Source organism: Delphinus delphis, chromosome X (genome assembly GCF_949987515.2).
Source record: "Delphinus delphis chromosome X, mDelDel1.2, whole genome shotgun sequence".
NCBI classification, from domain to species: Eukaryota; Metazoa; Chordata; class Mammalia; order Artiodactyla; family Delphinidae; genus Delphinus; species Delphinus delphis.
In genome coordinates this window covers 40,323,630-40,338,854 of record NC_082704.1, presented here as the reverse complement: position 1 = coordinate 40,338,854, position 15,225 = coordinate 40,323,630, and the positions used below count along the sequence as shown (strand labels likewise).

The following is a 15,225-nucleotide window of genomic DNA, read 5'->3' as shown; positions in this document are numbered from 1 at the left end:
AGCTGATTAGCAATCTTAATTCCATCTGCAACCTTAATTCTCCTTTGCCATGTAACATCACATATTTACAGGTTCAGGAGAACAGGACATGAACATCTTTGGGGGACCTTTATTCAGCTTACAACAGCGAGGGTGCCATTTAGGTGGGTTTTAAAACGGGCAACAGTGCCAGCAGGTTTGTGCTCAACCACAGGTGTGCTTAACCAGGGTTGCTGTTTGCCCCATGGAGCACAGAAAGGAGGGGCTGGAGACTACAAGAAGGATATAGGAGTGCAGGAATCAGAGGATTCAAGGGCCAGCAGTTTTCTGTCTTAGGGAAGTGGGTGCCTGGTGGGTCGTCCTCCAAAGAATGGCTGGGGAAAGTAGACTGGTGTGTATGGCAAGTGTGTGAGATCCCAATTGGTTCTAATCCCTGCCACATTCCCACCCTGCCAAAGATGATGAGCGCTTGGAGGCAACTGCAGGAGAAGACCTGACAGAACCCGGGGAGAGAAGCCAGGACCGGCCCTACCTGGTGCCTGACACCTGGCTATGGGATGAGAGACAGGGAGGACTGTCTGAGCCGGTGCGTGTCCTGAGAGGGAAAGGCCCTCTTTCCTGGGCAACTGCGGGGGCGGCGAAATGGCAAAGTGTGCTACCGTGCTACCACTGCGACTGAGAAAATGGCAGTGTGGCAGACAGGATGACGACACTGGCGCAGACAGGTGGTTTGTTTCCTCAGGCCAGAGGTCTATCTAGGGCTGCCTTCCCTTAGAAGAGGGGCAGTGGCTCGGCCTCCACGGGCGCCGCCTCCCACCTTCCTCCCGCCCGCGGCGCCAGAAGGTGGAAAGCAGACCCGGGGAGGGCCGTCCTCACAGCTCCTCTGCCACTGTCGCCCAGGGAGGATGGCGGGTGCGATGGGGGAGGGTAGGGGGGCGGACTCCAATCAGTGCGGTACACACACAGACACACACAGAGACACACACACAACACACACACACACACACCCCGGGACGATCTGTATCCATCCGCTGCTCCCTCCAGCGCGGCCCCTCCCTACCCTCCCAACCCCGGCTCCCAGTGCCCCACCGCCCGCCGGCCCCACACGCTGCGGTGCCATAAGTGTGCGGGGCCGGGAGGGTTGTCGCCCGACAGGTGGCGGCGGAGGGCCGGCGTGGCCCCGCCCCTGAGGCCGGGACTCCTCCCGGCCCCGCTCCTTTCTGGGTTGGAACTACGGTGGGTCTGGGAGGGGGCGTCGAGCCCATTCGTGCAGTATCCCTCCGCCCCCTTCCCGACACCCTCGCCGCGAGCGGTTGGTGCCGCAGCCTTCGTAGCCCCTGCCGGGTTTGGCGCAGCCGCGCGGGGGGCGGGACACCTCTTTGCCATTCTGCCCGCACGGCGAGCGGTGGGAATCCGAGTGAGGAGCTGCGACAGGAGGGGGAGGCCGACCATCGGGACCCTGCGTCTGCGAAGGCAAGTGGGGGTGTCTCGGGGGCGACGAGCGGCTCACACCCTGCCCCCCGGACCCTAGCAGCCTGATGAGTGGGAGGCAGCCGGGTTGGAGCGGGTCCCTAAGAGAGGTGCTCATCGCCGGGGGACCCCTGGCCCTGAGGAGGCGGCGACCGGCGGGGACCGGGCCCGGGGCGCGAGGTCTTGGCCACAGGGCTTCCCCCGGATTCTGGGGAGGCGAACGGCGCGGCCGCTCCCCGGCGGGCTTTCTGGGCGCCCGAGCCCCGCCGTCGACGGTGCCTGTGCCAGAAGAGGGCTGTGGGGGAGGCTGCTGCGGGCGAAATGGCGGAGGGGAGCCGGGGTTGGGGCGTCGGGGAGGCTCCCGGGGGTGGCGGTCGGAGCCGGGTGCCGAGCGGGCGGGCGCGGGGGGCCGCCCGCCCGGGCCTTTATTCTGGAAAGGGGTCCGTCGGACCCCACGTGCCGGGTGCTGTCCCTTCGCACAGGCGCCCCTTTGATGCCAGAGTGTCCTGTGTGCGCGGTAGATCTGGCGATTTCAGGCCCCGGGGTGCATTTGTAGAGGAGAGGCTTGAGAAAAACTAGCGACGGGAAAGCGGCCTGTATTTCTCAAGTTGTGTGGGGATGGGGGGTGAGGGTGGGCAGCAGCCATTGACTGGACACCCGAATTGGGATGGTGTGACTGCGACCAGAGCAGGTCAGGCATCCAGGAATACCTCCTAAAATTCTCCTCTCTACCGGGTTTCTCCACACCTCCTGGCCTTCCTCCCTCACCTCCATCCAAGATGGGGGGTGGAAAAGATGGACTGGGAGGTGAGGGTGGGACAGAAGTCGTAAATACAAGTACAACCACACAACCTGCTTTCTAGAATATGCGAGCGTCCTTACCCCAATCTATGTTGTATAGTACAAGAGATGTGAACACCAAGTAGTGAATCTTTAGAATTGGAGAAGAGAGTAAGAGGAAGAGTGTGATGTGAAGATGAGTTATCCAGAAGCCTGATCCATAGGGCTTAAATTAAAAGAAAATATTCTAACCAACGGGACTGTAAATGTTAAAAGATGACTTGGGTACTCCTATGTTTGTTGTTTGTCTGTCTACCAAGCACTCAGCTGCTACCATTATTTCTTGACCCTCTTACCTTTTGATCTGTTTTTCCATAGGCCTGCTTTAAGGCTGGTCACTTCTGCAAGGAAAGAAAGGAGGAGGAGTCTGGTTCAAATCTCTGGAGGTTTGTGCGAAGAGGGGCGATGCAGGAGACAGCTACCCAGTATTATCATGGCAGGTTCTTTGATCCAAGTGGTTTCAGGGCCTCCTCCACCTCTCCTACTCTCTGTCAAATTTGCACGTTGCCGCAGAACCCCTTGCCCATTTCCTGCAGGAGATATTAGGAATAGTGAGGTAAGTGTGGATTGATTCGTGAATGGGAGGAAAAGACCTAAGTGTAGGAACCAGGAGACAGAAAACATTAGACATATTAGACCCTTAAACAGAAAGAGAGATGTTTGTATCAGGGGTCAGGGTTCTTGCTTGTCTATCTAGCAGTCAGGCTCCATTCTCTGCTATATGTTTACTTGTACCCAGGATATGCAGGCTGCTGTAGAGTTTGACGCCACTGGGATCAAGGAAAGGAGCAAGAAATTGTACCACATCAGTGCAGGTTGGTATGGGAATGGGTACAACTTTTGGGTGTGGTAGAGAAGACCAACATAGGTCCAAGAGTGATTAGGGTCTGGCCTGGGGGCTCCTCAGCCTCTCCCATTGCCAAGATACTTAACCACCGTTTTCATACCTGTTTAATAACAGGCAAAGTAATATGACAGCTTTGGGGATAAAAATTGTAGAAAAAATGAAGGTGATAGAGAGACTTCTAATAGCCTAACTCTCCCATCAAGCATTTGAGGTCCAGTCTCTCTATGTGAGTCTTCATGGAGTGACACAGTTGGAATAGACTTAAAGCCCCACGTCATTCTCGCTTCCTAGATTGACTTCCAGTGGCAGCTCTGGTGGTGTTGGAATTGCTGCTGACCACCACCCTCAACAGGTCTACACCCACCCAAGAATCATCCATCCTCTCCCAGCTTGGTTGTGCTTTATCTTCACTCTGACTGTATTATTGGCTGAGGCTGAGATTGGGAAGGAGGCTGATTGACTGCTGGACTGGTGATTGACTCTAACTTTTGTTTCCAACTGTATCACCTGAATCATCAAAAGATTAGAGTGTGAAGATAGAAAACTGTGACAGGTCTGTGGTAGAGGCTGAGACTGGGATAGCAGTATTTAATCATGTCTTCTCTGTAACTTGTACTATGACTGGGGCTGAGATTGAGCCTGGCATCCAGGCCAAGCCTGAAAAGAAGCCTGGAGAAGAAGTTGGGAGTGGGGCTGAGAGAGAGAATGAAGTCCCAGTGGTGGTCAGACCCAAGGTAAGGACCCAGGCCCAGGTAATGCCTGGAGCAAGGCCCAAAACTGAGACCATGGCAGTAGTTGGGACACATCCTAAGAGTGAGGCCAAGGCAATCACTGGGGCAAGGTCAATGGATGAAACTTATTCATGGGCCAAGACTGAGTTTGATGCTGAGGCACTACTGAAGACAGAGGAAGTGTCCCAAACCAATGCTATATCCTGGCCACTGATCAGTACTGAGTCAGGGTCAATTGCTAAAACTAAGATCTGGTCTATGGATAGGGAACTGGTCTGTATGGATGCTGAGTCCTTTCCTGGCACCAAGGTCAAGTCCCAATCAGGTATCCAGCCTTTGTTTGAGTCAGAGGAGGAGACCAATATGGGTTCCTGGTGCCATCCCAGGCCTACATCCAAAAAAGAGACTTCTCACAATTGTGATTTCAGATGGGTGGATAGATCCTCTGTGAGCTCCTGGTTCTGGAGTAGAGAAGAGGTCAGTACAAGGCTTCATCCTAGAGACAGGGTAAAGGCCAGTACTAGGTCCAGGCACATGGCCAAAGAAGAGGCCATGCCTAGGCCCAAAACCAGTCGGGAGCTTTATGTTGCATCCAGTTCTGGTTCTGAGGATGAATCTATTAAGACATCCTGGTTCTGGGCCAGAGAAAAGACCAGTGTCTGGTCTAAGCGCAGGGAAGAGACCAATAGTAGGTCCTGGTTTAGATCTAAGAAAGAAGTCTCTGAATCTAATTCTGGGTCTGAATGTGAGGACAATGTAAAATCCTGGTTCTGGGCTGGAGAGGAGGCCAGGTACAAACCCAGAGCCAGGAAAGGGGCCGATGTCAGGGCCAGGCACAGGGCCAAGCGAGAAGCTTCCATTGATTTCATGTCTGGCTCTATGGATATAGTCAAAAAAGAGTCCTGGTTCTGGCCTGGAGAAAAGGCTAATAACTTGTCTAGGCCCAAGTCCAAGAAAGAGGTCAGGGCCAGAGCAATGGCAAAGGAAGAGGCCAAAATCAAGGCCAGAGCCAGGACAAAGCGAGAAGCCAGGTCAGAGGAAGAGTTCCTCACTGGGGCCTGGTTCTGGGCTGCAGAAGAGTCCAGCATAGTGGGTGGGGCCACTGTCAAGTCCTGTTCTCAAGTGAAAGATGAGTCCATTGTTGGCAGTTGGTTCTGGACTGAAGAAGAGGCCAGTATGGGGACTGAGGCCAGTAGTAAATTCAGACCAAAGACTGAGCAGGAGCCTATTGGCAATTCTATGCTTGGAACTGGGGAAAAGACCAGTGTGGAAACTGAGGCTGATGCCACTTCCAAATCTGTGCCAGCAGATGATACAGTAAAGGTCATTGCCAGTTTCTGCTTCTGGGCTAATGAAGAAACCAACCCAGAGGCTAAAGAAGAGACCATTTTTGGGTCTTGGTTTTGGGTCAGTGATGAGGTCAGTGTGGAAGCTGGTATTGGGGCCAGCTGTGGGTCCAGGCCAAGGTCTGAGGAAGAAGAGGTCATTGGTCCCTGGTTCTGGGCTGGAGAAGAAATCAATACAGAGCCTGAGTTTAGAGAAGAGGCCAGGCCAGGAGCTGAAGAAGAGACAATATTTGAATCCTGGTTTTGGGCTGGAAACCAGGCCCAGATGGATTCTGGGGCTGAAGTCAATTGTAACACTATGCCAGAGACTGAAGAAGAGGAGCCCATTATTGGGTCATGGTTCTGGGCTGGAGTAGAAGCTTGTGGGAGGGCTGAAGTCAGCAACAAGTCTAGCCTGGAGGACAAGGAAAAGGGTATTATATCATCTTGGTTTGGGACCACTGAAGAGATCAGTATGAAGTATGCCACTGGTACCCAATGTAAATTTATGACAACTGCTGAAGAGATCAATACTGAGTCTGACTTCTGGTCAGGAGAACATCCCTGTATGTTTGCTGCCAATGGAGGCAGCTGGAAGTCTAGGCCAGAGGAGGAACAGGACACTGTTGATTCATGGTTCTGGTCCAGAAAATATACAAGGCCAGCGACCACTGTAGGGCCCTGGTTATGGGCTGTGGAAGAGGGCAGTATAGATGATAGGGCTGAAGAAGAAGCCAAGGCATCAACCAAGGAGGAGACCATGATCACGTCCTGGTTCTGGAAAGGGGATAAAGCCATTATAGGGGCTACAGATAGAGAAGAATCCAGGCCAGATGCTGAAGAGGAAGACATTATTGATTCTTGGTTCTGGGCTGGGGAGGAAGACAGGCTTGAAACAGAAGCAGAGGCTAGAGAAGAGGACAGGCTGGCAGCTGAAGAGGAACATTTTGTTGGGTCTTGGTTCTGGGCCAGGGAAGAGGCCATTAGGAACAAGGCTAACATTTGCAGCAAATACAGTCCAGAAGCTGAAGAGGAGGAAGTCATTGTTGAGTCCTGGTTCTGGGCTGAAGAAGAAGCCAGTCTGGAGGCAGGGGATAGTTTTGAGTCCAAGCATGGCACTGAAAAGGAGGAAATCATTATTGGGTCCTGGTTCTGGGCTGAAGAATATAATATAGACGTTGGACCCCAGGCAATAGAAGAGACCACATCAAGGTCTGGAGAGGAAAACACTTTTGGATCCTTGTTCTGGGATGCAAAAGAAATCAATGTAGAAGCAGAAACATGCTGTGCATATAAGCCAGAGGATGATGAAGAGATGATTGTTGAGTCCTGGTTCTGGTCTGGAGACAAGGCCATTAATGAGACTGAAACTGTGGCCACCTCTGAATCCAGGCCAGAAAATGAGGAAGGGGCAGTTGTTGGGTCCTGGTTTGGAGCTAAAAATGAGGCCAATAACAGGACTGGTAATGGAACCAACTATGAGTCAAGGACAGTAGCTGAGGAGGATGAGGCCATAGTGGGGTCCTGGTTCTGGGCAGGAGATGAGGCCCATTTTGAATCAAATCCTAGCCCTGTGTACAGGGCCATTTGCAGGTCCAGATGTTCAGTTGAGCAGGAGCCTGATGCTTTACGCAGGCCCCAGAACTGGGAGGAGGTTACTGTTCAGTTCAAGCCTGGCCCATGGGGTAGTGTTGGCTTCCCATCCCCAAGCCCCTTTAGATTTTCAAAAGAAGCAGCATTTCTGTTCTCTGAAATGTTTGGAGGAAAGCCCAAGCACATGGAACTGAGCCTAGAAGGGGAAGAGCAGGAATCTTTGCTTCAGCCTGATAAGCCTGACCCTGAGTTCCCATTTCAGTATGATCTGTCCTACCGGTCAGTCAGGGAAATTCAAGAACATCTTAGGACGAGGGAGAGTGCAGAGCCTGAGAGTTGGTTCTGCAGCTGCATACAGTGTGAGCTTAAAATTGGTCCTGAAGAGTTTGAAGAACTCCTTCTATTAATGGACAAAATTCGAGATCCTTTTATTCATGAAATATCTAAAATTGCAATGGGTATGAGGAGTGCTTCTCAATTTACTCATTATTTCATTCGCGATTCAGGTGTTGTTTCACTTACTGAAACCTTGCTCAATTATCCCTCCTCCCGAGTTAAGACAAGGTTTTCGGAAAATATGATTCACTTGGCTCCACCTTATTCAAATCTAAACATGATTCAGACATACGTATGTCAAGTGTGTGAGGAAACTCTTGCTTATAGGTTGGATTGCCCTGAGCAGTTATCTGGAATAAAGATGGTTAGACACCTCACTACAACTACTGACTATCACACACTGGTTGCCAAGTATATATCTGGGTTTCTCTCCTTATTAGCCACGGGCAATACCAAAACCAGATTTCATGTTCTGAAAATGCTACTGAATTTGTCTGAAAATCCTGTCATGACAAAAGAAATACTCAGTGCTGAAGCAGTATCAGAATTTATGGGCCTTTTTAACAGGAAAGAGACAAATGACAATGTTCAGGTTGTTCTAGCAATGCTTGAGAATATTGGTAACAATATTAAAAAAGAGGCATTGTGGTTCACTGATGATGATTTCAGTCTTGAGCCATTTATTTCTGCATTCCATGAAGTTGAGAAATTTGCTAAGGAACTGCAAGGCAAAACAGATGATCAGAATGACCCTGAGGCAGAACAAAAGAATGAGTATGATTAATCACTTGCCTCTGATTGTCCTTATGTTCCTGAGTTATGGTCCTTGAATAATGCTTTAGTTTTCAAAGTTGGTTCTGTGTTGTAATGTACACTTTAATGCTGATACTGACTTTGCCAAACTCTGTGTATGAGCTGGATCAATCTTCTGATGCCAAACGAATATTAAAACTGAAAGCACATTTGTTGATACTTGTTTTTGTCTAGATTGTGAATTTACCATTTAGGTTTATAGTGAACTGAGCTATTATAAGTAAGCTACCCTTCTGATTGCTGTTCTAGTGTTATTGATGTCTATTTGAATCATGTTGGGTTTTCAATAAAGTTCTGTGTTAAAGTTGGCAGAAATCACCCTTCTCTGTGAACATAAAATATAGATGCAAAAATAACATATGATAACACAGAGGTAATTAACGTATGAATAATAATGCTCCTTGAAAAAGCTATTCTCGCATCTTTAAATGAAAATGTCACCATGGGCTGCTACTCAGGGTATGCTTCAGAGAAGAAGGACCCAATTAATTTGGGCTCTGAAATGTAAGGAAGAGGTTGGATGTTGTGAAGAAAAACTTGGAGTTGGAAAAAGTGTTCCTATGGGAGTGAGGTATTCAGTCTGCCTGGAGTGGCTGGGAGGAGTGTATTAAGGGATATAGAGGATAAGGTAAGTTTTGAAGAGCTGAGAAGTTGTATTTTGCAGTTCAAAGTATGGGTGTTTCTTTGATCTTGCTTAAAGGTTCAAAGAATAAGACCAGAAAGCACACAAATTTAACTGTCAGGAAGACCATTTCTTCATGGTGGTGCCATGGAAAGTGTTAAGGTAATAGCATACAGCCACTAAAAGTGATGATATATACGTTTTAAAATTGGCTAAGAAAAGCTCTGATACTTTCTGTATTTGGTGAAATAGAAAAGACTGGTATCATACATGGAAAGATGATCCCTCTCCCCCAAAAATGTGTGAAATGGACTGAATTTATGCAAATATATTATTTGATTATGGAAAATCCTGCAACCATGTAAAACATGTCAAAGGAATAAAGAAATGTGAGAGACTACAACTTCAGAAGCACTGGCTTGCTAAATAAAACTGCATAATTTAATGGGAGTAAGCTGTAAACTTTCCAAAGTTTCTGAGTTTATGGTACACATTTTTCGGATTCACAAAAGTAATAACGTATCCTCAGATAGGAGCAAAAGTCAGGGATAAAGTTGGTTTGGGGTGGGGGGTAGTCCAGGCTAAAGGGAAATATACAAAGTTTTATTCACTTTTCGTTTGTCTCAGGGTGCAAAGTGCTTTTTTCCTACCGGATTCTAGGCTGCAAGGTTTATGGAAGTAAGGCAAAGTGGCAGTTTTGCCTCCATTCACAAACCACAAGTGCTAACAGAGTTCGTCCTGGTGGTGGAAATTGGAGATTGAATGTTTGTTTTGGCTATCAGTATTTTTCAAGATAGATCCTGTGTGTGTTTTAATACGTCGCCCGAGTTTTGCACAGAATATTAAAAGTCAGTTGGTCTCCAAACTCCTCGTGGGGTGTTCCTCGCCAGCCCTGTGCTCCCACAGAGCAAGGCCCAGGCTTAGGGCTGGAAGCTTTGGCTCCGAATCCAGCCTTCCTTTCAGCTCTCTATCTTCACCCCCATCGGGAGCTTCAGATTGTTCTAGCAAGCAGCTCAACCCCAGAGGCACAAGACGGTACCTTGCGTGCTGCAGGGCTGCAGCAGACTTAACGGAGTGCGCGGTCACGTGGGGCTAACTGTGGGTCACGTGACCGCACTCTCACTTAGACCGGCGTGGAGGTGTGTCGCACTGAAAAGGGATGGGAAAGACTTGCACCTGACGCTTGACAGACGGCAGTGAGAGGAGTGGTCGGACGTGATGGTGGATGCGTGGGCGGGTGTCTCTCCATGCTGCACTAGCCTGAAAGCTAATCCCTCAGGCGCCCAGAATTATGGCCTTTGTTGGCTGAGGACGCAATCCCTCAGCCAATCGCGAGCGTCTTAGCCAGGGTCTGTTTTTGTCCAGGAGCTGAAGAGGCAGGAAGTCATCCTGCGGGAGGCATACGTGGAGGGAAGCATCGGCCGCTGCTAGAGGAGGTGGGCTCGACGCCGGATATTGGCATCCGTGGGAGGTGGTGGTGGAGACTAGGTCCGGGTAGAGGAAGTGTCTCGGAGCCTCGCGCTCCCTCCTGCCTTCTGCAAGCCCCTACCCCACCCTCATCTCCCCGCCCAGCGCTGCGTGACTGTTTCTCTGTGTGGGTGGGAGAGGTGGACACGTGGAAGCAGTTGGCTTCAGGGGAGCCCAGAGAGAGGAAATGGTGAAGTGACAATTTGTGAACACCGGTGGCCCTGGATCAGGAAACGCAGGTGTGAGGATACGAACTGTGAGCTACATTCCGTTCCTCCCACCTAGTTGGCACTCACTCTTCTGTCTGTCTGTCAGACAGCCGGGATGGCTGGGCTCAATATTGTGGGCAAGTTAGTGGCGGGAGTGAGGTGGGAGTAATGAGAGGGCAACAGGACTGACCTTTACTCTAAGGTTCCAGCTGCCTGGAGATGCAAGAGAGGAATGAACCTCAATCTGGGCAGCTCTAGGGAAGGGGAGAGACAACACACTCACAAGGAGGAAACCCAGATGCTTTGGGCCCTTCACATAGGATTTCTCATTGGGTTATAAGCAAGCTTCTCAACCCTCAAGAGGATTCCTGGATCTCAAGCCAGGCAGCAGCATCCTAGGGGTCTGACCTGGATGTGAGATTCTGAAAGAGCTTAGTCCCATTGTGCCCTCAACAGTTCCCATCTAGAGACACAAGGGTCATTGTTCCACCTGCTCCATCTGAGGCTCCCTCCCTTTTCAGTCTTGGGCCTCAGAGGAGGGTCCTTCTGGGAACCACCTACAAACTGCTTTATGAATATTCTCACAAGTTCACCTCCGCTGTCCCTTTGCTCTTTTCCTTGTATTTTTTTTCTGGCCAGTGCTTTAGACTTGGCGATTTACATCTATCCTTGGTGGCATTCCCTTATTTGTGGTAATCCATTTTGGTCAGAGCTCAGCTTTAGGAGGTATCCACAAGATACCAAAGTCCTTTTAGGAGAGTATAGTTAGAAAAAAATAAATTTTACTAATCCCATTAACCTCAGTATTTGCACATTTTACAGATTTGAAGCCAATTAGTACATAGCAATCTTTTTCATTTCTGTTTTACAGATTCATATTCCTCCATTATGTGTCACTACTATAATTGGTTCAATTACTCTCCTATATATGGGCATTTTTTCCCAATATTTTGCTCTTGCAAACACTGCTGGAAGAATAATCTTGTGCAATTGTAATTTTTGTATGGTTAAAGGTATATCTTCAGGGTAGATTCCTAGAAGTGGGGATGGTTGATCAAATGGTAACTTCATATGTAGTTTTATTAGATACTCTGAAGTATCCCTCCAAAGGGGTATTACAGATTTTCATCCCTGTCAGCAATTTATGGGTTGTCTGTTTACCTTCAGCCTTGCCAATAAATTTCTTATTATCCTTTTGATATTTGTAAATTATCTAGTGATGTCATCTCTCTCATTCCTAATGTTAGTAATTGTGTCTTTTGTTTTCCTTTATCATTCTGGCTAGATGCTTATCAATTTTATTGACCTCAACAAACTAGTGTTTAGTTTTATTGGTTTTCTTTATTGTTTTTCTTGTTTCTATTTCATTGGGTTTTGCTCTTATTTTTTTTCTTTGGTTTACTTTGTGTTTGTTACTATTTTATTTCTAGCTACTTGAAATAGAAGCTGAGGTCATTAATTTGAGACCATTGCTTTTCTAAGGTAGGTTTTTTAGTACTGTAAAATTCCCTCTAATAATGCTTAAGCTGTATCCCACAAATTTTAATATGTTGTGTTTTCATTTTTCTTCAATGGAAATTACATACTAATTTCTTTTTTAGTTTCTTCTTTGACCCAAGAGTTATTTAGAAGTAGGCTATGTAGTTCCTAAGTATTTGAGGCTTTTCCAGATATGTTTCAGTTATGTATTTCTACAGTGCTGACCACAGTATCATTGTGGTCAGAGAACTTACTTTGTGTGGCCTGAATCCTTTTAATTTATTGAGTCTTCCTTTTTGGCCCAGAATATGGTCTATCTTGGTAAATATTCCAATTGCACTTGAAAAGAATGTGTATTTTTCTGTTGTCCTGTGAACTGTTCTATAAATGTCAGTTAGGTCTAGTTGGTTCATAAACTTGTTTAGGTCTTCTTTTGTATGTGTTTCCTTATTTTGTCTGTACTTGTTATTGAGAGAGAGGTGCTGAAATCTGACTGTAATTGTGGATATGCCTATCTCCTTGACATTCTATCACAGTATTTTTTGTTGTTTTTACTGTTTTTTAATATACTGCTAGATTCAACTTGCCAGTTTTTTTATTATTCTTCATGAGTGATATTGGTCTATGATTTTATTTTTTTATGCTGTAGTTTTCTCACCATAGTTTCAAAGTTATATTAGTCTTATTAAATGAGTTAGGATAGTTTTTGTTCTTTTTCTAGTCTCAGGAAGAGTTTGTATAACATAAAGAATGTCTTTAAAAAGACATTCTTTTATGGCAGAACATACATTATATAGCATTTTACAGGTAACACAAAATAGGCTTTCACAGACATTATCTTCACCACAGCTTATTCACACAGTTCCTTGCACCTGGAGGGGTCAACTTTCTCACTCACTTGTCCCTTCCTACCAGTCATCTCCAGCCCCCTATAATGTCTGTCAAAGGCCTATCCATTCTTCAGAGATTTTCTAGAAGGCCATCTACCCCCTTCATAGTGACACTCGTGATGCCTTTCATCAGCTCCATGAACTGTCACCTACAGGTGTCCAATGCTCGTCGAGTTGTCATGCCTTACTCAAGAGTCAAGCAAGGACTTCTTCCTTTGGTATGGGGCTGTAGGCTGGATAATTTCTCTTAGAACTGTATAGTGAGCTTAGTAGATACAGTTTTTAATAGGTCTATAACCCTAGTAGCAAAATTTTTAAGTCTTGTACTAATAGAATTGGGGAACATGGTATTGCATTGTTGTTTTGATATTATTAATGAGATTAAACCTACTTTCAGATGTTTATTAGCCAGTTTGGTTTTCTTTTTGTGAGCAGAGTATGTGTAGGCTTTTCCCATTTGCCTTTTAGAGGTTCTTGGTTTAGAGGTTCCTAAAGGTTCAAGAACTCCTTATTGATTTGTATATACACAGAAGCCTGTGAATAGTTCAGGGAATTTTGAAAGAAAAATAATATGGAACTTGGAAAGTATTTGCCCCACAAAGAATTTTTAAAATTTTGTCAAATCTGTTGGTAAAACAGAGTAGAACTACTCAGGAAAAGTTAAATGGAATACAGATAGAGAGCCCTTATATTGCCACGTATATGTGGGCATTTATAGTAGGGTGACAGTTCAGATTCATGGAGAAAAGTGAAAGATTCAGTGTGTCAGGGATCCTCAAGACCATTCACAGGTTCAGTGATTGGCTAGCAGGACTTACAAGGTTCAGTATACAGTTGTACTCACAGCTATGATTTATTACAAAAGAATGCAAAACCAAATCAGTGAAGGAAAAAAGCGCATGGAGCAAAGTTCTAAAAAAACCAGGTGCAAGCTTCCAGGAGCCTTCTCCCAGTGGAGTCCCACAGAATACACTTAATTCCTCCAACAACAATTGATGACAACATGTGTGAAATGTTATTTATCAAGGAAGCTTATTAGATACTCAGTGCCCAAGATTTGGGGGAGGTTGGGGTACCCTTTGCCTAGCATGTACCGAAATTCCAGACTCCCAGAAGGAAAGAAGTTATTCAGCATAAACCATATTGTTTGCACAAAGAGTTTAGGTACAGTGAGCCAATCTTATCTGTTCTGGGAATGGTGGGAACCTTCTTTAAATCCAGGTTAACAGAATCCAGCCAAAGGCCAACCGTGTAAGGACTTTATAAGACTAGCAATCTCAGGTCTGCTGTGCTAATAACTCTTTTCTACACATTTGGTGAGTGATATTAGAATAATTAGCTAATCATTTGGGAAAACAAGTAATGTTATATCACAGTACATGTGAACAAATTCCACTAAGATTACATACCTTAAATATATCAAAAGGGGTGGGAGGATAAAGAAAAAGAAACAATTAATTACCTAGAATGAATTTTGGCTTCTGATATGTAGAGGGAAATGGAAATGGATTCTTTCCACATAATACCAGTATCATTTATTAGATAATATACCCTTACTCCAACAATTTCTCATATCTCTTTTGTAATATATGGAGTTATCTTCAAATATGTTTCTGAGGTAAATTCTCTCTGGTGTTAGAAGCATACAGGTTTGCTTTTTGCAGTTTATAACAAACTAACAAACACTGTGGGTTATCTGAAATGTAATATCCATAATTCATACATGACTCCTCTCCAATTAATTTTACCATTTTATCTTTAATATCATATTATATTGATTGAGGTGGAGGGGTACTAATATTCTCATATAACTCCTTTGAAATTCTCTTCGAGTTTCAAAATGGAAAAGTGTGTTGGCCAGACCAAAGAATATGTCTCTGTGTTGCCATGTCAAATGGCATAATTTCCCTTTATTCTCATGGCTGAATTTTATTTATATATGTAAATAAATGTTATACATATTTATATATATATATAACATTTTCTTTATCCATTCATCTGTCAGTGCATATTTAGGGGGTTTCCATGTCTTGTCTATTGTAAATAATGCTACAATGAACATGGTAGAATAGATATCTCTTAGAGATGGTGATTTCATTTCCTTCGAATATATACCCAAAAGTGGGATTACTGGATCATGTGGTAATTTATTTTTAATTTTTTTAAAAGCCTCCGTGCTGTTTTCCATAATGGCTACACTAACCCACATTCCTACTAACAGTGTATAAAAGTTTGCTTTTCTTTATATTCTCATCAACACATGTTATCTCTTTTCTTTTTGATAATAGTCATTCTAACAGGTTGAAGTGATACCTCACTGTGGTTTTGATTTGCATTTCCCTGATGACTATTGATGTCATCTTTTCATGACATTAGTGATGTCATCTTTTCATGGAACTGTTGGCCATGTGTATCTCTTTTGTAGAAGACTGTCTATTCAGGTCCTTTACCCATTTTAAAATCAGATTATTATTATTTTTACTATTCAGTTATATGATTTCCTTATATATTTTAGATATAAAACTGTTTTCAGATACAGGTTTTGAAAATATTTTTCCCCATTCTGTAGGTTGTCTTTTCATTTTGTTGGTCATTTCTTTTGCTGTGCAGAAGCTTTTTAGTTT

At 45.5% G+C, this 15,225-nt stretch overlaps 2 protein-coding genes across 3 annotated transcripts in view; both read left to right on the top strand.

Moving 5' to 3' along the window:
- LOC132417944 (selenocysteine-specific elongation factor-like) overlaps positions 1–15,225 on the top strand; it is a 453,767-nt gene that overhangs the window by 162,496 nt on the left and 276,046 nt on the right. The gene's annotated exons all lie outside the window — the stretch shown is intronic.
- GPRASP1 (G protein-coupled receptor associated sorting protein 1) overlaps positions 2,639–15,225 on the top strand; it is a 73,483-nt gene continuing 60,896 nt past the window's right edge. The window contains exons 1-3 of one of the 2 annotated variants that reach the window (XR_009517980.1): positions 2,639–2,675; positions 3,029–3,104; positions 3,428–8,718. Coding sequence is in view for 1 of the 2 variants with exons in the window: in XM_060002110.1 (XP_059858093.1) it covers positions 3,754–7,905 (4,152 nt within the window). In the remaining variant the exon portion in view is untranslated. Of the gene's footprint in view, positions 2,676–3,028; positions 3,105–3,427; positions 9,308–15,225 lie in introns of those variants that run through there. The other variant, XM_060002110.1, reaches the window with a different exon arrangement.